At 45.4% G+C, this 25,301-nt stretch overlaps 2 protein-coding genes across 2 annotated transcripts; one reads left to right on the top strand and one right to left on the bottom strand.

Moving 5' to 3' along the window:
• Positions 1-5,786: 5,786 nt before the first annotated feature.
• PtA15_3A835 (uncharacterized protein) lies at positions 5,787-7,552 on the bottom strand (the record flags this gene model as incomplete). The annotated part of the gene is made up of 6 exons (XM_053167842.1): positions 5,787-6,078; positions 6,179-6,453; positions 6,538-6,608; positions 6,862-6,911; positions 6,943-7,152; positions 7,224-7,552. The coding sequence occupies 6 exons, from the start codon at positions 7,550-7,552 to the stop codon at positions 5,787-5,789; spliced, it is 1,227 nt and encodes a 408-aa protein (XP_053019019.1).
• Positions 7,553-8,827: 1,275 nt separating this feature from the next.
• PtA15_3A834 (uncharacterized protein) lies at positions 8,828-9,403 on the top strand (the record flags this gene model as incomplete). The annotated part of the gene is made up of 2 exons (XM_053167841.1): positions 8,828-8,870; positions 8,937-9,403. The coding sequence occupies 2 exons, from the start codon at positions 8,828-8,830 to the stop codon at positions 9,401-9,403; spliced, it is 510 nt and encodes a 169-aa protein (XP_053019018.1).
• Positions 9,404-25,301: the final 15,898 nt, after the last annotated feature.

Raw genomic sequence — 25,301 nt, 5'->3', positions numbered from 1 at the left:
TCATAGCTGATGTCCATTCACGGCCCCGCCGGAATTGGCAGCGGCTCCAGTGTCCCAAAAGGCTGTTGCGTCAAGACTTTAACCCGTTGGCAAGAATCGCATCCATCCACGTATTGATTGAAGAACTTCTTCTGGCCGTTCCACACAAAACTCTGCCAGACCAGGGCAAGGGTGCGGGATCAGCCTGGTTGGCCCGCCGCATTGCTGTTGTGTTGGCTCTTCAATATCTCTGTCCACAGTGCTGGATCCGCCGGTAAGACTATCTGTCCTTTTTTGTACAAAATGCCATCTGCCTCCGCGTATCTGTTTTGGTTTCCCGCAGAGGTTCTCAAAGATTCCATCCATCTGGTCAGTTGTGCGTCAAGCGGAGTCAATTCCCTTATTCTGGCGATGAGCTCTGCATCCAACATGGCCACTCCGTCCTCCGCCTCATGCTCCGCATTTGCTCCTAGTACGTCAACCTCAAACCAATGCTCCGCCTCTGCCAAGTCAATGGATTTGTCCTCAAACCAGGATTTAAACTCCAATATCTCTGCAAAGGTCCGCTGTGTGATGTTGTTGGGCTTCAACAGCTTCCCAAAGGTCAGTTTCTCGCCAGGGGCAGGGGCAAGGTCCAGTCTTCTGGAAAGAGTGTTGGGTTTGGTGGCTTGGCGGCCTGGGCGGAAGATGATTTTGAAATCAAAGCAACCCATGGTCTCCGCCCACCGCGCCTGTCTCTGAGTGAACTCCTTGGTGGTCATGGAGCTTCCCAGGTTCTGGTAGTGGTGATTGTTTCATGATATTGGTACCAGAATTTTCATCCATTGCTAAAGAATATCTTGGTATAGTTTTGATGGGTGAAAATGCCAAAAAGGAGCTGGTATAGTCTCATTAGTCTCAAAATATTGCCTAATTGGGTAATGTTTTGGTGTTTCTGCCAATTTATCTCAACTGGGGCTAACATTTTTTTTTGTGATATTGTCACAATTAACATCAGAAATGTTGATAGAGTAATTTAAGTCTGCTTTTGCTCATGAAAATCCCAAAATATGGCAGCTACAGCCTGATATGTCTCAAAATAGCACCAAATTGGTTTGTTTTTGTGTTTCTGCCACTATTTCTCAACAGGGAATGGTGATTACTTGATCATGATATTGGTACCAAAATGTTCATAAATTACAAAGGATGATTTTGGTATGCCTTTCAGGGATGAAAATCCCAAAAAGGAGCTGGTATACTCTGATTAGTCTCAAAATATTGGCTAATTGGGTAGCTTTTGGTGTTTCTGCCACTGTATCTCAACTGGGGCTAAGATTTCTTTCATGATATTGGTACCATTAAGATAAGCAATGATGAGAGAGTAATTAGGGTCAGCGTTTGCCCATTAACATCCCAAAATGTGGCAACTACAGTCTGATAGGTCTCAAAATACCACCAAATTGGTTTAGTTTTGGGTTTCTGCCACCATATCTCAACCGCAAGTGGTCATTATTTCATGATATTGGCAACAGTGGGTCAGCTACGGTAACCATAGCTGTTAGTGTAGTGTAGCGCAGCGCAAATGCGCTATTTTTTAGCGTAGTGTTAGCGCAATTGCGCGCATCTGCGCTAATGCTACGCGCACAGGGTGCAAAGCTATTTTAGCTTTTAGCGTAGCGTTAGCGCAGATTCGCGCAATGGTGCTTACGCTAAGCACGCAGGGCGCAAAAAACGTTTGCTAAGCTGTGCTACAGCGCTTTTTGAGGCAAAAAAGGCCTTTTTTCCGCTAAAAGCGCCTTAGCGCAACGGAGCGCAGCATAGCGGCTGTACTGTAGCGCTAACGCTAAAGAAAAATTGGCGTACTGTTAGCGCGGCTGAAAATTAGCGCAGCGTAGCGGCGCTAAAAGCGCGCTAACGCTATTCATAAAAGGCCAGCGCTTTTTGCCGCTACGCTGAACGTTAGGGCTAAAATAGCGTATTTTAGCGTAGTGGCCCACTGTTGATATTGGTACAAAAATTTTCATCAATCACAAAGGATTATTTTTGGATGTCTTCCAGGGATGAAACTCCCAAAAAGGAGCTGGTATAGTCTCATTAATCTCAAAATATTGAATAATTGGGTATTTGTTTGGTGTTTCTGCCACTGTATCTCAACTGGGGCTAACATTTGTTTCATTATATTTGAACCATTAAGATGAGCAATTCTTAGAGATCAATTTGGGTCAGCTTTTGCCCCTGTAAATCCCAAAATTTGGCAGCTACAGTCTGATGTGTTTCAAAATATCACCAAATTGGTTTTTTTTTTGGGTTTCTGCCACCATATCTCAACCACAAGTGGCCATTATTTCATGATATTGGTACAAAAAATGTTCATCTAGAGGCCAAGGCGGCTCCGCCGCTGCAGGGTCATATCCAGCACCCTCTAGCTTAGTGTAGCATATCAGCCCACTGTTGGAACCAAACATGTGCCTATAAAAATTAATCAGCACTGAATTAATTCATCTCTTTGTTTGTGTTATTTTTCAGAACAGGTTATAAACACTTTTTTGAGATATTTTTGAAAAGTTTTTGAACTTGCCCAAAAAAGAAATTGAACTTTTTTTTGAAATCTTTTTAATTTCAAAAATACTGCAGATGCACTCAAATACACCCAGGAGGTGTGTTTGAACCATTTTTTGGAAAAAAAAAATGTTTTCATGTTGTTTTCATTTTGTTTTCAAATACTTTTCAGTTCATTTTCAAAAATATTTCAAGAAAGTGTTTATAATTGGGGCCTAAGTCTTCATGGACTTTGTTCTGTCCAGCATTTTGCAACCATTCATTTGACTCTGTGAAAATCTTGCAAATGTGGTTTATTGAATGACTCATGAGAAAATTGAAGATTTTGATTCCAACTAAGTAGGAGAATATGCACATTGCATTAAGGGAAAGATTCTTTCTTTTGAACATGAAATATCTCCACATATTGATAGTATACACTTCAATTAGAATACCACAGATCAAGTGCAGATAAATAGAGAAAGTAACAATATTGACAATTGTGCATGGGGCCTGGTCCTCCACAATTTGGTCAATGAGGGTCATACCATACGCAGGTGGTGCAGATCAAGATGTGTCTCTGGGGGAAATGCGGGTTATGGCCAGATCCCCCAAACACACTCAGGAAGTTTCAAAGTTGCATAGCCATGCATCTGGTAAGGAAAAAATCAGCCAGCTTGTGCTGGCGAACGGGAGGAGGGAGTTGAACTTGAAGCAGGGGTGGGAGGCAAGCAGGTTCAGATGCCTGAGCAGGTCGGGCTGAGAGGGAGACCGCTGAGCAAGTTGTGGTGGTGCAAGGAGGGGGTTAGGGAGTTGAAGCTGGAGGGCATTCCCCACTGGAGCTCGACGAGCCACAAAATCTATGGTCATGCTATGCCATATCATATTGTCCAGCAATTAAAGTTACGCTGGAATGGATTTCAAGGAGGCAGTAGCAGACTTACGACTGTTGGCATTTTGGGGCCTGGCACGCGTAGGTGAATTAACCTGCAACGTTGAGTCAAGCAACATCAATTTCTCAGAGGCGCGGCTGACATCAGATGTAAAATTTACGACCAATCCCACTCTTGGTGACTTCGCAAAGTCAACATCTACGTCTGGCTCTGATGGGCAATCGTGAGCGTCTATTGGAATAGTTCAACTGCGACCTGTCATATGTTATCTCAACCAAAAATCAGCACACCAGTCGTGCTTTTTGCGGAAGGAGAGAGGGGACGCAGCTCTTTGTGTTAGCAGGCCGCCACGGCGCGCTTGTGAATGTCCAGTGGAATTGTTGGTTCATGTATCTGAGTCCTGAGGCTTGTTGAGTTATACTCAGGTTTTGTTTTCCTATTTTATCTGCTTCTCACATTTCACTCATATCTCTACATTTCGCACTCATGTTACATGTTGTATGTAGTCTACCTGAGGCAGCAGGCGTGGAAGGACTCCTTTCATTATCCTTCCACAAACCTCAAACACCGCCCGCATCGTGCCTGCTGTTCTCAGGTAGGTTCCAGTCTTCTCACTTTTCTTTCTGCTTGTTCTCTTTCTCCTCCTGTCTTTCTCATGCTCCAGTCTAACATGTAATTCATATTATCCTTCCACGAACCTTGAACACCGCCCGCATTGTGCCTGCTGTTCTCAGTTCTCAGCTCTCTGCCCGCTCTCGCTCATCAAGGCTGGGGCCGGTTCTGGGAAATCGCGCTAGGCTTCAAGGCCAGAGTGTGGCTGCTGTGGCGTGCAGGTGGCGCTTTGGGGCTGGGATGCCGGCGGGGCGCACCGCCCCTTCTCAATTTGTCCCGCTGTGTAGTTGGGCAGAACCCCTGCCAGTTGTTGGAACATGGAGTGGGAGACAGTTGGCTGGGCAACAGGGCTGCAGTGATGGTGAGGGCAAGATTGCAGTGGAATCATACACCTTTGTAGTCAGGGCCGCACGGTTGGTTCTGGGGCAGTGGCGTGGTGGTGGCTTTTTGTTGTTGTGGGATGCGGTCAAGCTGCTTGTATGTATGTATTGAGTTGGCAGGTACATATAAATAGGAGGTGCTGGGGTTTGACTAATCCCCAGGGCGTCCTCTGCCGCTGTAATTCCAGCGTGCGGTTTGTCCTCACCCCCTCTGCTGTTGCACTTGCACAGTTTGAGGGGCTAAACTTGTTGGCCCCCCTTTGCATAATGCCTTCAATGCGGCGCGCTGGGGGTCATCCTCTCACCATTTTTCAACCCTGCTAGACAGGGATGGATGGTGGGCCACGGTGCATCAGCTTGCTGATGTTAGGTGGCTGGGTGCAGATCATTGTCCTATTTTTGGTTTTTGTAATATTGTGATTTTTTGTTAATTTTGGCATTTGTAGAGGGAAAACCCTTCATGTTTTTTTTTTTCTGAAAGTTTTAGAGGGGAAACCCTTTTCTTTTTTTTGAGATTTTTGGAGATTTGTAGGGGAAACCCTTGTATTTTTGTTTTGTGATTCACTGGCTTTAATAAACTTGGATTACAATACAGATACATTGGCCATTATTGTAATGTATTGTATTAGGGGGGTTCACAATTGAGATTTACAAAATTTTAGGACACATTTTAAGGTGGTTGTGAACATTTTTGCAAGAAATTGATAAATTGCACTCCTTCATTGGTATGACCTGCTGCTGTGCATTTTCTCAAAATTTTAAAAAAAAAATCATAAAGGCCTTAAATTTGGCTCCAAAGTTTAGTAAAATTTAATTGTGAACCCCACTATTGGTTTCACCATTGCTTCTGATAAGTGTTGCTTTTTACCCCTCTAAATTACAATAACATGTGGCTAGGTTCATACCACAGCTCAAAGCATTTTCCGGGGTGTTTATGAGCAACATTTTGAGATTTTTCGATCTGTTATACTTCGCACAGCTTGCAAATTTGATGAAATGTGTCATAGAAACTTTACAAATGGCCCTGAACCCCTGATGGGTTCAAACTACCTTGTATGTACCTGATTTTTTAACACGACCCATGCAGATGCTCTAACTAGGAAATTTTTCCGAGTAATTGTGTTAATTGTTTGTCAGGAATAAGTTTTGCAGAAAATGGCCATCATTTACTTCAAGAAGTTAATGTATGGCGATAATGGAGAAAAAAAACTTTATTCTCTAGAGGTCCAGAAATTCAAACAACAAATTTAGCGCCTGTTAATACATTCTTCTGGTCGCAACGCCCAGTGAAATCTATTACTATCGGTTTCTAACCACCTTCAAATGACAGCCTTTATAATAAACGCAGTAAGAAATTACAAGCGAAAGAGTCCAGAGAGACTAAATGTCGATTATGATGCCTCAGTTAATATAATAGCGCCGGGAAGAAAATTAACAAGGCCAGCGCCACCACCAGTCGACTTGGTAGAAGTGTATCTCCATCATTTCGGATCGGGAAGCGAACAAGGGACGAGTTTATGTCGTGCGAGTGGGGGAGCGTCACATTCGTGGTTTCATTTCTGTGGTTCGGTAGCTCAGCTTGCGAAGAATTTGTACTGTTGATGGGAACTGTGTGGTTCGCGATCAATGGCCCCTTCAGTACAGGAAGAATTCCAGCATGAGTGGAATTTGACACTGGCTCTTGGTACCACTCTAGCCTGAAGTTACTCAAAATTCAAATAATTGGCATCAGAAGTCAAAAAAATCCCCGCGGTTCTACCATAAAATATCAAGTGCGCAGACAAGCACTGAACTGACCCGAAAAGATCCGGTATAGGCCTAGTGTCCCAACCGAGAGATTTGGCTAATGGGTAGGTCTTAATAAAGCTCCCGACTGTTCTGTAGGATAATTCGTGCTCCAAGCTTATAATTCCGTGCTTTGGAAATCTTCTACTCGAGGGAACCCCATGAACACCATGGCGTATGCGATGTTTCAGATCATGGATCAGTTGCCTCATATTTTGTGGGCCTGTACCCGGTGCACAATCAGATCCAGGTGAAGATTCATCAGAGAGACACCAATCATTCGGATCCTAAACAAATTGAAACATTTTTGGAAATATTAATCAACCGGGTATACCTTCCATTTTATATCTCCAGTTATCAGGTGATCTTACTGTCGACCACATTACTGTCTTGAGACCAAATACATGTTGACTGATCGCTCGGACGCGATTGTCAATATCACCTAGTCCAAAAATTCGCAATGTGTTGAGTTTGTTTTTCAAGATGAACCAATCACAGTCAAATAGATAAAAGATGTACCGTATGGTGGTCTCCAAAAAGCGGGTACTAAACCGGTTAAATCATTGATAATTTGCATCGTCCATCCAATCTCACCCAAGATCTGCTCATCTGTCATCGTTGTCATATCTATTTCACACTTAATAAGGTAAAATAAGTGTTTGCCTCGTCTTAATGCATTCCACCATGTTACTTACAAGGATCTTTTTGATCAAAATCCTTCACGTCAGTCAAATAGTTGTAGGTTCTTTTATATCGATGAAAATTGTGACAGAGACTCACGAGACCAAGTATGGACCGCAATATGATCGTGGTTCTCGTTGAAGGTCTCAAGCAACAATTTCGGGCTCTGATGAATCCTGGAGCCAATCATAAAATGGGTCGCGCTCTGATTGTTCTCCCTCAAGAAAGACAACAGCTCAGAAGTCGGTGGCTGGGGGCCGTCATCGAAAGAAATCCCCATCTCCCCCTGAGGCGCGGTTACGATACTGCAGTATGGGTAGAAAATTTCAACTTAATTCCTTCGAGTGTATATTGCAGATGAAACATCGAAACTCACTCTCTGGGGGAAGTACATTTAGAAACGGTCCAGCTGCAAACTTTCCTGGGGTTCGAGACTGTTGAATCGGAGTAAAAGGGGTACTCGGGAGCTCCGTTGTTTAAAATCGAAGGCCTCATGGAAGGAATAAGGCCTCGAGATTTAGCTTTTTGATAGCGTTTGACCCAAGCAGAGAGTGGTTTTGGTCCTGGCTCGTCTTCCGGTGGGTAAGAGAAATTATTTATGCTGCCTTCGTGATGCCGCGCCAAAGATGGCTCAAACTTAGCACAAGAAGGTGAGCCAAGTAGTCTCGGAATACACGCCAACGCAGCTAGGATGATAGGAAACATCCCGGGTTCGTGATCTGTATAAAAATTCTGGATCCCAATATTATTCAGGATGGGGGGACAATGTCAGAGTACCGTTACCTTCGCCTTCGTGATACCCAAGCTTTAGGCACAAAAGAGAATCGGGTTTTATATCCAAAACCCTCCTTCGATCAATCTAGTTCATGTCTTCTGGGATGACGGGTGACGGAAAATAGCATTACTCAGGCTGTGATGGAGTTTGAACATGCAGTTTCTTGATCTCGGATTGTCGGGCATGTTGGCGTATGTTTGAGCTCACAATCGATATGCTTCAAAGGATGGAGGAAAAGCCATCTGCTGAAACTTGAGGACATTGCGAGGGAAAGGCACGTGTAGTGGCGTTAAGGCTTTTCCTTTAATGCCTCTTGACCGAAAAAAGAACCAACTTTTTTATGCTGCACACAACGCATGAGAAAAGGTTCGGTTTCGCGTGAAAGAAAAATTTATTTCGGTTGAAAAATGAATATGTAATTTGTGTGGTGACCCTTACTTGTTTGCACATGATTGTGTGATGCTTTGCAGTTCCGGCTGTAAGCTCGATGAGCGGGAACCAACACTTCAGCAATGTGCCAACAGATAACTTGCGGGGTGGGTGATTTTTGACGTATGACTTTGCATCGACCCACCCGACCGGTCCGCACATTGGCAAGTTTGGCGTGTCGCTGGTTGGGTGTAACACACCCTTGAAGGATGTCCCCACCGGTCAGGTGGGACCGCAGAAATTGCAAAAGTAATTACATAAATCCCCTGTTTTGTACATTTTTACAATTCCCTCCTTTTACCGGCCGACTGCACTCATCGGAATCGGACTGCTGTGGTCCGACATGGCATCGAGCAAGAGGCCTGACAGACCAACCTGTTTATTGTTCAACATGGCATCAGACCAGACTGTCCGATGCTACGTAGAACAAACCAGTCGCAGATGCCAACTGGATAGGTTTAGTTTAGCGGCCTCATCAGGTTGAACTGAAGCAGGCGTTCACGGTACCCAGTTCAAGGCGGATAGCGCCTTCGGAGCAAGGGCTCATAGCGTACTCGTGCTGATACAAAAACCAGATCGTCTACCACTTCCTTGGCTGTTTTTCTTTCCCCACCAGACTGAGATTGAAGACTTCGACTTCCCATCTTTTTTCACCCAACAATCTTCTGAATAATCAACCAAAAAATCTCCGACCATCTTCACAAGCTCGACTTGATCAACCCTTCAAGTTGAACAATCTATTCCAAAACCTGACTTCAACGAATCTCGCATTCAGAATGCCTCTCAACTTGGCTTATCTCGGCTTGGTCTTGCTATTAGGTGAGCCATCAGTATGATCCTACTCACCGAGAACTATCGTCTTACAACTTTCCTTGTTCCTAGCAGGTTCCTTCATGGATATCGAAACACGCGCCATGCCATTTCAACGTGTATCCTGTCCGGACGAAACACCGGGAGCGCTGCCAATGCCCTCACAGTTTGCCAGCCACGAGTCGGCGGTTGAACATAATCCGCCTCCGAAACTGGCAGTACCTGCTCCTGTTCAAAAGAAGAACGTCGACCCAGCTCCACCTTCAACTCCTGATGCAGATTCGGGCTCGCACACTTTTGACCCACCTCGAATTGAGAAAGCAGCGAAGGCTGCGATGGAACCATTAGGAACCTTTAACAGAGCGCAAAACAACAATATCCTAGATGCGCCCATCAACTTACTCTCCGGCAAAGACCTTATTCCTGACTTCGGATTTGTCAACAACAAAAACATCGATGGCCAGCTACGAAAAGTGACGTATGGAGTGGACGACAAGGGAAACATTGTGGAACACTCTGCACAGGTTGTCAATTCTCATTGATTTCCAATCGTTCTGTTTTGTTGGCATTTATCTTGACTCTGAGCAACGACCATTCGGTTCCATTTTTGGGATTTCTTTTTCTCCTTCTTGCATTTCCTATCTTCACTTCTTATTTATGTGCATGGTGACTCGAACTTGGACATCATACCTAAAATATCTTTTACCCAAAATATCTTTCGTTCTTTTACCCAATTTCTCGAAGTGTACATGACACCTGTGCCTGTGGGTGATTCGCATCCTTTCCTTAGATGATGTCTACAGAGGACCCTGGAAACCCCTGTCTGGCATGGACTCAAGACGGGTCAATCTGACCGGTTTGAATTCAGTTGGACCCACCTGTCCATCAGCTAGGTCAAGAGCTCCCTTGAGAAAGTGTCAGCCTCGAGCGCATGTAGCAACCACCTCCATGCGCCATAAGGCGACTAGAGACTCCTGGCGAAGAGAGGTACTTCCTCCCCGCGCCAGAAAGAGCGCGGACAAATTCTGGCATCCGGAGAGGACTCTGTGATCCGTTAGGAGCTCCAAGGAGACTAGTAACTACCATCAGGGAATAGTTATTCCCTGAATGACAATATTATTCCTTATGGGAATAACAGCCCAAGCATAGTAACGCCCAAGGAGAGTGCTTAAAAGCTAGGGGACTTCGCCACTAAGAGGATCCCCCAGATTATACGGAACCAAAGATTATTAGGTTCAATTGTCTCATACATACCAAGCCCAAGCAATTAAAACATGGGTCGTGATTGGGGTTTTTATAGTTCTTTGTTTCTTTCTCTTCTTGATCCTTATTCCCCTCTTCTTTTATTTCAACATTGTACTCACTCTTACGCCTTTTACTTAGTATTAGTAGTACTCGAGCTTTGTTAGTCTTCTTCTTTTTCCTGCAAAACCTACACCAGGGGAGAAAGTGTGGCACTCTCTAGAGAGTGCCAGACCGTAACTTTATCTTTGACTTGGTCAGAAGTTAGTTCAATGTGGGTGGGTAACTTGTGTTCAACTTTGTTGGCAAACTTATTAGCAACTATTGTATAAGAGTATGATGAGTTCAGTGCAGCTCATCTGTAACTCCTGATAGTATCTGTTTGGATTTTATTCTATCCTTCAGGCATCTTGATTTGAAGATAAGTCATGATGACTGCCAGATACTTACCTAAACTTGTCTGATTCTATCCTCATTGCAGGCCATTTGCGTGATTTGTGAAGATTTTGTTTTGGCTTCCTCATGGACCATATTCAGCCACCTTGTTCACATGAGCTATTTGGATGCAGATGTGAATTATCCGGTTTCTCCCTATGAGTCATGACCCATATTGTTTGTCTCCTAGTGGTTTCCTGCAGCTGTTGCTTGACCATGATGACCTGGAGAGTGGGTGATGGTGCCCATTAAGGGTATTGGGGAATCCTCTTGATGGCATGGTTGTACTGGCCATTGAGGAGACACACCCCCTTTGATGGCCAGTACAGCCAGCCATCAAAGGGAGTTGCCTGCTAGTTTCATCCTACAGGCCTATCCGTGACATAGGCCATCAATGTCACATTAAGATCCTGCTCAAAATTTTCACCCTGATGTTTGCCCGAAAATCAGGGTGACATTCATGGCCAGGTTGTACCCGCCACCAAGAGGAGTTGATGGCGGGTACAACTTATTCATCAGAGGCAGACTCCCTTTGATGGCCAGGTTGTACTGGCAATCAAAGGGAGTACACACCCTGTTCAATGTCTGTTACAACTCAGCCATCTAAGGGCTTTGATGGCCAAGTTGTAACAGCCATCAAACCAATTTTGAACTCCCTTCAATGTCCGGTGAAAAACAGCTATTGAAGGGAGTCTGCATCCAATTTCTGAGCTATACCAGCCATTGGGGGGATCTCACACTCCCTTTGATCAATAGGCTGTATCTGCCATCAAAAGGAGTACACTCTCCCTTTGATGGCTGGTGCAACTCTTCCATCAAAGGGAGTGGTGTAGTGGGAAATCCTCTTGATGGCTGGGTTGTACCAGCCATTGAGGAGACACAATCACTTTGATGGCCAGTAAAAACTGGCCATCAAAGAGAGTTTCCCACTAGCTGCATCCTACAGGTCCAACTGTGAAGTAGGCCAGAAATTTCACAAGATCCTGTTCAACCATTTCCACCCTGAATTTTGCCCAAATTTGAGGGTGAAATTCATGTCTGAGTTGTAATTGCCATCAAGAGGAGTTGAAAATTCCATCAATGACTGGGATAAATCAGCCATCATAAGCAGTTTGCATCCAATTAAACAGCGCTCTGTACCATCCATGAAGAGAAATTCACACTTCCTTCATTGGCAGGGTTGTAGCAGCTATTGAAGGGAGTACACACTCCCTTCAAAGGCTGGTACATCTCTGCCATTAAACAGAGTGCACACTCCTCTTGATGGCAGGTTTGTGTTGGCCATTGAGGAGACACTCCCTCAAATGGCCAGTACAAGTTCAACCCTGGCATCAAAACTCTGTCAAATGAGGTTGGTAACAATAGTGATTCCAAGACCACACTTGTTCACGCACTTTATAACTTAAGGTACAATCCTGGATAAGGTAGCTACTACTCAGGTCTGGTGATGATTAACTGTTAAACTGTGGATCCCAGGGGATCATGTGTTTTCAGTAGTCAGGCAATTTGAAAAATTGATGCTAATTACATCACATTTGAACAAAGTTTGGCCTGAACACAATTTTTTCAACAAGCCAGGCAGGTAAGAGATGATTATGGTGTCTTCCACTTCCTCCCACTTCAGGTCTATCTGACAGAGAAGTTGGATTGTACCACCCTGAAATGATAACCAGGAGATGCATACATCTTTAGGTCCCCTTGTGGGTTGATCAGTTGAGCCTGCCTGGTAATAGTGAAGTTAACCAAGATTGGCCTGTTCTGATGGACACATTAATTTCAGGATCCTCAGCTGGAACAACCATGGAATGTGTTCCAGGTTGAGTTAAGCTGGAGTTGAGAATTGGGTGAGGTGAAGTTATGGAATTTGCCATGAGGTTAGGATGAAGATGATATCAGCCTGAGTTGAACATAACATCACTATTTACACAAGCTTAAGTTGTGTATGTGGCACACATGTTGCATGCTTGATACCCGCCAGGGTTGCTGAAGGAAGTTACGGTCTGGAACTCTCTAGAGAGTGCCAAACTTTCTCCCCTGGTGCTACCGCACACTCAAGAATCTTTATTCAGTGGTAGTCACCAAAGCAACTACCCCTGACAGAAAGTGATTTTTAAAGTTTTACAATCCAGATGTATTTTTTTGTAGGGGCAGGCTTTATGCACTCCAAATATTTACTACATGCACTCCAAAAAAGGAGTGAACTTGTGTCTACTCCAATAAATATTGGAGTGAACAAAGGTTCACTCCAAAAGTGGGCTAAATTGGAGTGTTCAGAAGTTCACTCCAATAAATATTTGGAGTGAACCTTTGTTCACTCAACAAGTGGGCTAAATTGGAGTGTTCAGAATTTCACTCCAACATTTATTGGAGTGGAAACTTGTGCACTCCAATCTTGAAACTTGGTCTGGTTCAAGATTGGAGTGTACTACTGCACACTCCAATAAATACTGGAGTGCACACCTATTTTAAATACATGCATGCACTCCAAGCAACTAATGCAGATCAACAAAGTCGTGCTTTGACCCTTGGATACTCTGCCTCCCCCCTACAGACAAACTCCCACTAAACTCATGTTCCTCCCCTTAAGACTAGGCCCCAAAGATTCCAGTGAGTCTGAGCCTATTTATCTTCTCTTTTTCCAAGGGAATCACTGGCCACACTTTTTTGGAGTGCCCAGTGGTCCACACTCCAAAAAAATGAAATGGGTTGAACTCCACTCCACAGTTTGAGTGCCTAATTTTATACTCCATTTTTTTGGAGTGCACAAGTTTTCACTCCAATAAATATTGGAGTGAACTTCTGAATACTCCAATTTAGCCAACTTTTGGAGTGAACAAAGGTTCACTCCAAATATTTATTGGAGTGAACTTCTGAACACTCCAATTTAGCCCACTTTTGGTATTGGAGTGAACTTCTGAACACTCCAATTTAGCCCACTTTTGGAGTGATTCACTCCAATATTTATTGGAGTAGACACAAGTTCACTCCTTTTTTGGAGTGCATGTAGTAAATATTTGGAGTGCATAAAGCCTGCCCCTTTTTTGTATTGTATGGCTAATCCAGTAACACAATTACATATTATAAATTGTCATCAATTCATCATCATCACTTTGAAAATATGATCTGGTTTTGTAGCAGGGTTTCACATATGTATCTAGTTTTCACATACATTTCATAGACCACACACTGATAGTTTGAGAGGCTGGAGATCCAGACAGCTTCCTCATCCTGCAATCTACCATACTAGGATACAGAACCCCAGAACACTCAATACCCTAGACCCAATCTTCCTCTCCTCAGAACAGAAACTAACACCCAGCTGCTCATAATTATGTTATACACCAAGATAAAAGAATATGAACAACTGGAAGATATGTATTGCTTGTTAGAAATGAAACTACAAGAGCTTAAGATCTGAACATTACTAGCACAGAACTATTTGTACCTGAAAGCAGATTAAGTTCTGCCTGAGCTGTGGGGCTGAGTGGGGTTGTTCTTGGTTGTACAAGGAAGACGAGCTTTGAGAGAAAGGTTTGCACAGAGATTGGAGTGCGTGAGACGAGCCTGCATGACCGGCAACAATCCTCCCAGATTCAGCTTCCTTTTCCTCTTTCTTTTTCTGTCTGTCTGTTTCTACTCACAGGAGTTTCCCTGCTATCTTAGTAGCTTGAGCTTGTCCTGGCGAAATGGGTTCGCTGAATCTGAAGCTGCTTATCGGACATAGTTTGTCTAAGTCAGCTTGCTGTCTGTTTGAGTCTGTTTGATGGAGGTATCCACTGTGCTTACACGTAGCTGTCGCTTCCGTGATCCTGTCGATCAGGTCTGGGTTGGGCTTGGATCCGAGACGTTCTGCGAGTGATCTTTTAACAAAAGAAGGTTCCGTCAGTCTCAGAATGAGATCTGCTTTTGCCTGAGCTCGGGTACGTACAAGGTTTGGAATCTTGTTTGTTCTGTTTGCTGGGCTTTGACCGTTAAGGTTCTCGCTGGTGCTGCTTGCGTAATCGACGGAGCAATATACTTTAGCTGTCTGTGCCTGGGTTAGGTCTGGGTCTGGGTCGTGAAAGGCTTACCTTTCTTTGCAACTGGGTCTGGGTCTTGGCTTAGCCGGGCTAGCTTTTTCGCTGGTTGCTGCGGGTCCTCCGCTGTATTCCTACAAAGATCTGGGTTGCTTTCCATATTTGAGCTACCCATGGTATTCCCTCATACACCCTTCAACTATCAAAAAATCTACTCAAGAGAGGAGAAAGTTTTCTAGTGACCTCCAACCCCAGACAGACTGAATTAATGCTTGAATTGGTAGGATTGCCTCTTAATAGTGAGTGAGTTCCTGGCAAGCTCTCTTGTACAATGTAATCAAACAAAAAATTTCACTGATTTATTTGACCTCAACTTGCCTACAAAAAATGAAACTGAAAATTGTATACATGGTATATCAAGACACACCTTTACCAGTCAACTTACAAAATGACAATTGTAAATGTACCACAAAGGAGAGTAAGTTGGTTGAGAGCATGGCTATCTCAAATCAGATTGGTACAGGAACCTCCCACCCCAAGCAGACTGAAATCAATTCTGAAAGTGAAGGATTGAATTTTTATGGTGAGTAAACTGCATCAAAGCTCTCTAATGATCTAACAAAAACTAATCTTGATGATTTATTTGATATCAAACCTACTATGAAAAATAAAACTGAAACTCAAGTCATAGACAAAAGACATCAAGACAAAATTGAAGAGATGAAGCATGGTAAGGGTAAATTTCCAACTCAAAGAATACCTGTTGAGTAAAATAAAATTGAAACCTTTGATTCATCACAGAAGATAATAGATTCCATGGGAGAATGCAACCAATAATTCATCACATTGACACCCATGTTTTTGATGCAGACACAACAATCATCCAACCAAGGGTGAAAGCGCTGCGCTTCAAAAAGCGCAGCGTGAAGCGCAGCGGTTTTGGTGGCCGCTGCGCTGCGCTGAAAGTAGCAGCCCCGCCCGCTGCGCTACCGCTTTTTTGGTCTGGCAAGAAGGGGGGACCCGCTACTTTCAGCGGTAGCGCAGCGGAACCAACGCTGCGCTAGCGCTTTTTAAGCTGGCCGCGTAGCGCTCCCCCGCTGCCAGCCAAAAAAGCGCAGCGCAGCGCGAAGCGCAGCTTGTTTGGTGGCCGCTGCGCGGCGCTGAAAGGAGCGGCCCCGCCCGCTGCGCTACCGCTTTTTGGGTTGGGGAAAACGCGGGGCCCCGCTATTTGCAGCGGTAGCGCAGCGGGACTGGCGCTGCGCTACCGCTTTTTGGGCTGACCGCGCAGCGGTTCTCCGCTGCGCTGCGCTAAAAGACCGCTTTTTTGTAGCGCAGCGCAGCGTTTCAGCCTTGATCCAACAAAATGGGCTATCCAATCACTTGTTTCATTCTAATTTAGGAGATAATTCAAAGATAAGGGCCTCAAGTTTTGATGACATTTCCAAGAATAATATCAAAAGCTTGTTAGAACATGTTCCCACAAAATCATATTACCAAACTAACATGGATCAAGGGAATGATCTCATCAAGCAGCTCCCAGTAGTAGTTTTTCAACCCCATGTTGAGAGTATGTGGGATCCAATAGGTGATGGCCACTGTGGTTTCTGTGTGGCAGCTTTCTGCCTGGGTAGAGGTCAAGATTCTTTCCTGAAAATCCAACAGGAACACTGCAAAAATAACTTGGTCAACATGCAGGATACTCAAGCCAAGCTGCCATTGTAACTCCACATGAATGCAGAAGTGCCTTTGTTGGCACAGTCACTGTGCAAGGTGCACAGTGGCTGTGCATTGAAACTTGGGTAGAGTCAAACCTTGAGTAAGGCTGGTGTATGTTATGAGCTGCGCCCGCGCGCCATAGCCTCCTCAGGGACATGTCACAGTTGTACTTACATGTCACAGTCCCCATGCACATAGGGGAACCGGGGAGAGATCATCACACTCTCCCCATCCAGCAATCTATCTACTTCACCAGGAGACCCAGAACCGAGCCCCTCCCCTAGACTGACCCTAACATATTGCTGGATCTCACACAGGGGACAAGGCCAGAATCTAAATAACCCAAACCAAACCAGAAACCAGAACCAGAATCAAACCGAACCAGAACCAAGAACCAGAAACTAGAGCAGAAACCAAAACAACTACGACCCAATGGCCAACGAAGCGGCAGCATTGCGCCAACGATTGGACAAACTATCCGCCACGATCCAAGAGGAACGGGGGCTCCGCCAACGAGCCAAGGCTGATCTTGCAGCCGCTCGAGCCGGGATGGTTGCCCCAGCGGTCGTACCTGTTGTCCCAGACCAACGCCAGGACCAGCAACAACCACTGGCGGAAGCACTAGCAAAAGGCCCCAAGATAGGGACTCCGGACAAGTACGACGGATCCCGGGGAGCAAAAGCGGAGGTGTATGTCACTCAAATTGGCCTTTACGTGATCTCAAACCCCAGACTATTCCCAGACGACCGCACCAAGGTCATATTCTCGATTTCGTATCTAACGGGACAGGTGAGTGCTTGGGCCCAACCATACACAGCTAAACTATTCGCCGGCCATCCGGTTTCCTACGTCGAGTTCTCAACAGCGTTCCAGATGATGTTTTACAACACCGAGAAGAAGTCTCGGGCCAAGAAAGCGCTGCGTCAATTAAAACAAACAAAGACTGTAGCGCACTACACCTTCCTCTTCAACCAGTACGCCGCCAACACCGGGTGAGAAACGACAACCCTCATGAGTCAGTATCAACAGGGCTTGAAGAAAGACATACGGCTAGGCCTAGTCCTCGCGCGAGTCCATTTCAATCAGCTGGCCGATCTCAGTAATCTCGCGTTGAAAATCGACAATGAAATAAACGGTGCCGATATGACCACTGTTGACCCTGGCCCGACACCCGACCCTAACGCCATGGACCTGTCGGCAATGCGCGGGCAACTCTCAGCCAAAGAAAAGGCCGAAATGATGAGATCTGGGCTCTGTTTTTTTTGCGGCGACAAGGGTCACATCGCGAGGGAGTGCCCGAAGAAGTTTAAAGGGAAAGGGAAGGCGGCAGTCCAAATCGCCGAGTTGGAAGAGCAAGTTCAACGTTTGACCACGGGACAGGGGATGAGCGAGAGCGCTGGGCGGGCGGAAGAGTCAAAAAATGGCGATGCTCGGGAGTGAAGGTTGTGCCTCCCCCGAGCATCAGAGATACTGTAGTAGCAGAACTTGGAACAAGTAGTATTGCCCCTCTTAATACCTCAGATCCCCGAATGTTCCTCTCTTTAGCAATTAATACTACAAATCTTCTCAGAGCCACAACCCACCGCGCCTCATTCCTCATCGACTCAGGTGCCACCCACAGCGTCATGAGTGACAACTTCATAGACAAACACGGTCTGCGGTGCAGACCAACGTCGAGTGAGAGAACCATCTCAGGATTCGACGGATCGAGGAGCAGGACTTCTCGAGAGATAGACTTAAGACTTGACAACGACCAAACTCCAACAACTTTTATAGTCACTAGACTGAAGGATTCCTATGATGGAATCCTGGGCATGCCTTGGATTCGCCAATACGGACATATGATCGACTGGAAGGGGCGCCGCTTCCGGGAGCACCCAGAACACCCGGACTCGGATCACGTCGCGGCCGCCGAAGCGGTTTCGTCTTGCCCGACAAACACCTCCAGCGACAGGGAGGAGCCCGTAGGGAGGCAAGCGAGGGTAATTGACGAGGGGGTGCGCACTATGTGCGGTAAAACACCCCCGCAATGTGAGTTCTCCATTCCCCACACTCATCCGGATTGGTTAGGAACCGCTGGCAAGCGGGTACACTCTTTGGGTCATCAGACAGCACATCCATTCTCACCTGGACGCCGTGGGGAGGTCTGGTTTGGGTTGGGGAGATCAGGGCGGGGGAACGCGCAGCTCTTCTTGAGCGCTCCCCGCGGGCACAGCCGCGCCACCACGCTCGGAGGACGCGGTCGTGAACCACTCTGTGCTCTCTCATGATCTAGGCCGCCAGCATAGCTGACTGCTCACATTGTGAGAGCCCTGGAAGTCAGGGAGTGACTTCCCAAGACTCTCGTGTGTGGGACGGGGGGAGGAATTGTCCCCGGTCCTAGAGCTGCGTCCCCGGAACGCTTCTCACTGTACAAAGTGCCCCGGGAGGGGGTACTTGACGGAGAGAAGTCCCAGTGGGAGGGGAAGGCAGTGGACCAGATCCTCCCGGAGCAGAAAGCCCCCGGAGGGTGTGAGGGCGAAGGCGCTAGACCCATCTCTCCGGCCCGGGAGGGCTCGGAGCCGGGCGCCTACGTGGATTCTGCTCCTGTCCCGCCCCTGGAAGGAAAAAAGGGGGGGGGGGGGAAGGTAGGACAATAGGATTGCATGATAGGAGGATGCTCAATTGACCCAACACTTCTGAAGTTCGCGCAGGACATTGTTGGTGTCGGCAGTCTCTGCGTCGGAGTATTCTCTGATGTATAGTTTGTAACAATCCGAGGTCCAACGCCCTAGCCAACGGATGCCGTCTTCGTGGACTCCAGCCGCTCGGAGAAAGGAGGTTCCTCCGACTCTGAAAGAGTGGCCTGAGATCCCGGAGCACCCGTTCTCATTCCAGAATTGAGACAAGGCACGACACGCGGCGGGTTTGGTGAGGTGCATCCGGGTGCCAGCTTCCCAGTATCCGAACAGAGAAGTGTCATGCCCTGCGGCGTTTCTGACTCTTCTATCGAGGGCCAGGATGGGGCATACCATCATCTTTCTTGCGGATAGATGGATCTCTTGAACTTCTCCCGGGCCGACCGTCTTGGCACCTCTGACAGCTATAGTGGCCTTCCTCTTGAGGTTGACTGTCTGAAAGTTGACGTCCTCGACTAGTACCGAGGCTGATTCGCGGAGAGGGCCGCTCTTGTCGTTGTAGGTGAGTTCCCCAAGCCTAGCCAGTCCCCAGAAAGCCACGATGACTAGGTCGAGCAGTGCCTTCTGGAATTCGGTTCCTTTGATCCACGCCTGTTAGATTATGAATAAGCCCCACACCTCATTATGAATACGCAGCAACTATCAAAGCGAGTCATCCAATTCTCACTAGCATCCAAGAAAAAGTACCGGTCGCAAACCTAACCTCGATTTTCACTCCACATCAAAAACGACTCATGCGCACACAACCTTGCTGGTCTTTTCCTCACGCGTTTACATCATCATACTCGTGAGGAAGAGACTAGTAAGCACATCAACAATCACTAACGTTATCCGCACATCAAACAAATCAAAACTAATCCGAACTTTATCCACCCCTTTTTCTTTCTCCCATCCTTTGTTTATCCTCCTATCCTTTCCGTTAAATCTAGACATAAAAACCTCTTGCGCGCGTCCCTCATAATCACCAAAAACAAAACTCAAATCAAATAATCCCTGCGTCATCGCAGGTGTGTTGCTGTCTTGTCGGAGAAGTCGTCGTCATTGTTCTTACAGGATTCAAACATTGTCATCTCAGGTGTGTTGCTGTCTTGTCGGAGAAGTCGTCGTCATTGTTTTTGCAGGATTCAAACATTGTCATCTCAGGTGCACTTCGTATCATCCTAAAATTTACATGGTAGCGAGAGATCAAAATGGCCGATCGACCCCAATCTGAACAAACACGAATTGCAAATCTCCAAAAGGCCGCCGCCAAGAATGCGATAAGTCGAGGAGGTCTCGTACTCGGAACCGACCAGGCTCATGCTTTTGCAATGTCTTCAACTCTGAACAAGATAAAAGGAATTGAAGATCTAACGGACGATAACTATTCTTCATGGTCAAAACAAATTACCGGAGCACTCAAGATCATTTATTTTGATCCGTATCTTCAAGATAAATACTATGAAGATTACGCCGTTGGTCCCGAAATCAATGAGATAAATCGCAGATGCATCCTCGAATTTCTATTTTCCAGAATGGACGAGGACAACTCCAATTGCTTTTGATCCGGAATCCTTGACGTTGAGATCGCCAAAATCCAAGAAATGATTGAACCGACGGAAGAAGAACTTGAGGCCGACCCAGACGCACAAGCACGCCCCGGGAAGATGGTTCCAGAAATGGAACACGGACCCGCACACCTATGGACTATTGTCAGAGATTTCCACCAAGCCGATAACGAAGCCAATATATATCTCATACAAGCCAAAATCGAGAAGTTCAAGCAAGACTACAAGACTTCAATCTCAAATCATATAGACAATTTCCTCAAGCTCAAGAACGAGTTCTTAAATCGAGGAGCCAATTTTGATGAATCATACCTTGGACAACGCTTACTCCACTCCTTACACAGCACTCACATGCCAGAAGTACGCAACATTCTGAGAACAGTCAAACCCATTACCAGCCGAGCCGTCATCGCAGCCCTCAAACAATATGAAGACAAAAACAGTGAATTTGATTTCACATCAAGTGGAAAACTCAGCGAAGGGATCAGCAACCTTAAGCTAGCAAATAACGCCTTTAGACGAGACTCTGATAAACCAAAATGCACTCTGACAAAGTGCATAGGCCCGCATCCAGCAGCCAAGTGCTTCAAGAGGCCGGAAAACGCAAAAGCGCAACGAGAATGGTTTGAATCTCGAGGACTCAACCCTCCAAAGAATCACGCGAACCTAGCTAGATCAAATGACAATGTAGATCAAGAAACCGCAAGTCCTCAAGTCAACGTTGCTAGTCACACGAGTGTCCCGACCACTATCAAGAAGGAATACGTGTTCATGGCCTACGGCCAAGAAGTCAACCTAGTCCACCCTAAATTCGAAGCAATCTGGGACACCGGCGCATCTAGCCATATGTTCAACAAATACTCCTTCTTCAAGAACGTGAAGAACACATCGATTCAACCAGAGGCAATTATGACTGCCGGTACGGAAGAGCTGAAAGTGGAGGCTAGTGGCGATGTCGTAATCAAAGGGGTTACTATTGAGAAATTCACACTTCAAAACTCTCTGTACATTCCGTCTCTCCGAAATAATCTCATCGCCGCCGGAGCTCTGAAGCAAAAGGGCGCAATTGAAGTCACCGACCCCAGCGACCCCAAGAAGTTCATTATTGCATTCGACGATCAAACCTTCCTCCGCGGAAGATACGTTAATAACCTAATGATAGTCAAAATTGAGCCGGTCAGCAAAATTTCAACTCAATCTTTAACTGACATTGAAACTAACTCAACCGCTTGTAACACAGATCACAACAGACTAGGACATATAAATCCAACATACCTCAAGAAAACTCTACTGTCCGAATCGATTCCCAGCGCTAAATGTGAAACGTGCGAATTAAGTAAATCGACAAGGCTCCCATTCTCAGGTACCAAGCCATGTTCTCAAAATCTGCTAGATAATATCCATATAGATCTCAGCGGAATCATTCGAGCGCCTTGTATATTTAACCACTCATATTTCATGTTAATCGTAGATGAATACAGTAGAATGGTGTTTATATATTTCTTGAAAACAAAAACAAAGGAAGAAGTGTTTAACACAATCAATTCATTCATTCTTCGAGCCGAGCGCCATTGTGAGAAGAAAATAAAAATGATTACCACCGACGGTGGCAGTGAATTCATCAACTCCCTTCTAATTCCTTTCTGCGATTCACTCGGTATCGTGAAGAACACCACGGCTCCGTACACTCCACAACAAAATGGACTTGTCGAGCGTTTCATGCGGACCATATCCACGAAGGCAAGAGCTCTAATGCTCCAGAGCGGAATCCCTACTTGCTATTGGAGCTTGGCATGTGATGCGGCGGTTTACATTCAAAATCGTGTCTTCAATCGCTCACGCAACAGTCTCCCCGAGCGTGCTTATGAGCTATGGTTCGGACACAAACCAAATCTTCGATACATACGAACTTTTGGGTGCATGGCCTATATCCACAACCGCAAAGAACTCAGAGACAATAAATTCAGTCCCACCTTGAGAAAAGGATTCCTCGTTGGATTTGATGAATTTAACCGGAATTATCTCATTTTTGACTATGAAAATCACAAGATCATTAACACCCATGATGTCACCTTTGATGAAGAAAAATTTCCGGAGCGTGGTGATGAGGACCCCGATCAATTCATCATCGAGGACGAGGATGAAGACGACCAAGCAATATCGCCAAACACCACAAGTCATGAGAACAAATCTATTTCTGACGAATCTGACGAAGAACTGTTCAAAAGTAATCCAAGCGCCGATCAATCGACCACTGAAATTCCTAGAATCAAAGTCATCCCCCCTCGCCCTCCCATCAATCATCCTGATCACCCCAACTATGTACGGCGATCCACAAGAATAAGTCAGCTCCCAAGTTGCGCTTATCTATCTTCGAATAAACCGCAAGCACACGCAGCCTCCTCTGACGATCCCAAGGCCGAACCCAAACGCTTTAAGGACATTCAGGATTCGAAATTTCAAGCCCGATGGATGGAGGCTTGCGCGAAAGAAATTGATGGTATGAGATCCAAGGGCGTCTTCAATCTCATAATCCGGCCCCGGAACCGAAAAGTCATTAAGGGACGATGGGTCTTCAAGGTTAAAACTCTACCTGATGGGAGCATTTCGAAATATAAAGCTCGCTTTGTCGCTAAAGGATATACTCAGGAAGAAGGCGTTGATTACGACCAAACCTTCTCACCCACCGGTGTGGTGCTCCATTCCAAACCATAAGTAGTATTTTATTGCTTTCTTTTACATATATTCATCATTACATTGAACATTTCCCCATAACCCTTCACAAATACCTCATTATTATTGCATATTCAGATTCTACATCAAATTTCACATATAGTCCCTCATACATAGTATACCCTTATCTTCAATGGTTCAATAGTTATAGAGGATATAAGACTTACAGATAATCTACAGTCTTCATTAGTTACAATAATCAATTCATTAGTAACTTACTGGAATCATTACAGTACATCCCTTTTACATAATTACTTTCACATACTAAACCCTTTACATACATTCCTCATTATGTACTATGGCTATTGTACACATTACATCATTAGATCTGTGCTTACCTCTTTCAGTAGTGCTCATCATTACAAGTAGTTACTATGTTCTCATCACTTTTCCCCATTAGTACATTCTTTTATTCCCATAACCAGCATTCCTTTTTCAGCATTGCTCATCATTACATACTGTTACTATGTTCACATCACTCTTCCTCATTTGTACAACCTTCATTCTCATAGCCAGAACTCTTCATTGTCTGTGCTCATCCCTCCTTACTATAAGAATTGTCTTCCCCCCCCTCACTTGTACCTCATGCAGAGAAATATATACAGAATTTATAGATAATTTTGGATACAGAAATTATAAGTTCCCCACTCTCATCAATCCTCCATCTCTCTTACCCTCAGTAGTCAGTAGTTAAAGCTCATAGTACTAGCTCCTAAGATCAAGCAGAAATCAGCCACACCTTTTCTTCTTTTTTCTTAGTGTTACTCTCATCCCCTCAGCATTAGTCAGGAAGGCAGCCTCATCAGCACCCTTGCATAGCTTACATTAGTACTAGTGTTGCTATCCATTTACCTTCCAAGCTCTATTCTCCCCTTTGAGTAGTTCCACAAGTGGTGTCCCAACAGTGGCCTTTCTATACTTCAGATATCTTCAGCTCTAGTAACACTTTTACCATCAGCTACATACTACTTCACCTACACTCCTCATACTCCTCTCTTTACAAATCAACTCCCTGCTTTTAGAATCAACTTCAACCAACAGTAACACTATCAGCACCTTCATTATCAATCTTCAGATTCAGATTCAACTTACCTGTTTCAATCATGTCTGCCCAAGGATCTCCCAACGCCAATGTTGCCCCCAGTCTTTACCCTCCAGTGGATCCTTCCAGTAATGCTACAGTTCAGGACTCCACCACTTCCAACACTGGTCAGACTCAGGTTCCTCTCAATGGTCCAGGTCACCAATCTTCTTCTACTGGTCCAGGTCCTCAGGCTCCTTCCAATGCTCCAGATCCACAGGGTTCTTCTATTCCACAGGCCAACTCCAGTTCTTGCAGACCTCCTCCTAGACCTCAGACTTCCAGTGCTCCTAGATTCACAGGATACAGGGATACCAATCAGCCATCAGATGATTCAGAGGATTTAAATGTTCCACCACCCCGCTTTTCCAGATTCCAGTGCCAAAGGGATCATTCAACTCACTCTACCAGGTCCAACACCCACTTCTTGAACAGAGAACCAGCCATGCCAAGGTACCAGGATCCATTCAGCAGAGGAGTTAAGATCAAACCCATGGACAAAGAGCTCTTCTTTGATGGAACCAACATGCCTGTGGAGAAATTCATTAGAAGGTATGAAAGTGCTGGAAGAGATGATGGTGCTAACTCTAAGGAACTGGCTGGACAAATCATTGCTTTTATCAAAGGATTGGACCTAAAGGATGAAGTGGAAGACATGTCAGGCCATGAAAACTTGGATTGGGAAACCCTGAAGAAACAGCTACTCACCAGGTTTGGAACTTCTCAGCCATTGGTCAGATATACCAGGGAGGATCTCAGGAAACTAGTCTACAAATCTGCCCAGGATGGAGGAATCAGCACCTTGGAAACCTTCAACACATTCAGAAACAAGTTTGAAACCATCACTCACTACTTGGTAAGGATGGGGTACAGTACTAGTCTGGAGGAATTCAGACACCTACTTTTGGAAACTCTTCACAAGGATCTGGATCAAATAGTTACTAGGAGCTTGATGAGGGACAATCAAATGCTAGCCTCAAAGGATGGAGGTG

The sequence above is a fragment of the Puccinia triticina genome, chromosome 3A (assembly GCF_026914185.1).
Source record: "Puccinia triticina chromosome 3A, complete sequence".
Lineage (NCBI taxonomy): Eukaryota > Fungi > Basidiomycota > Pucciniomycetes > Pucciniales > Pucciniaceae > Puccinia > Puccinia triticina.
The sequence above is the reverse complement of the archived record's forward strand: the minus strand, read 5'-3'. Positions and strand labels throughout refer to the sequence as shown.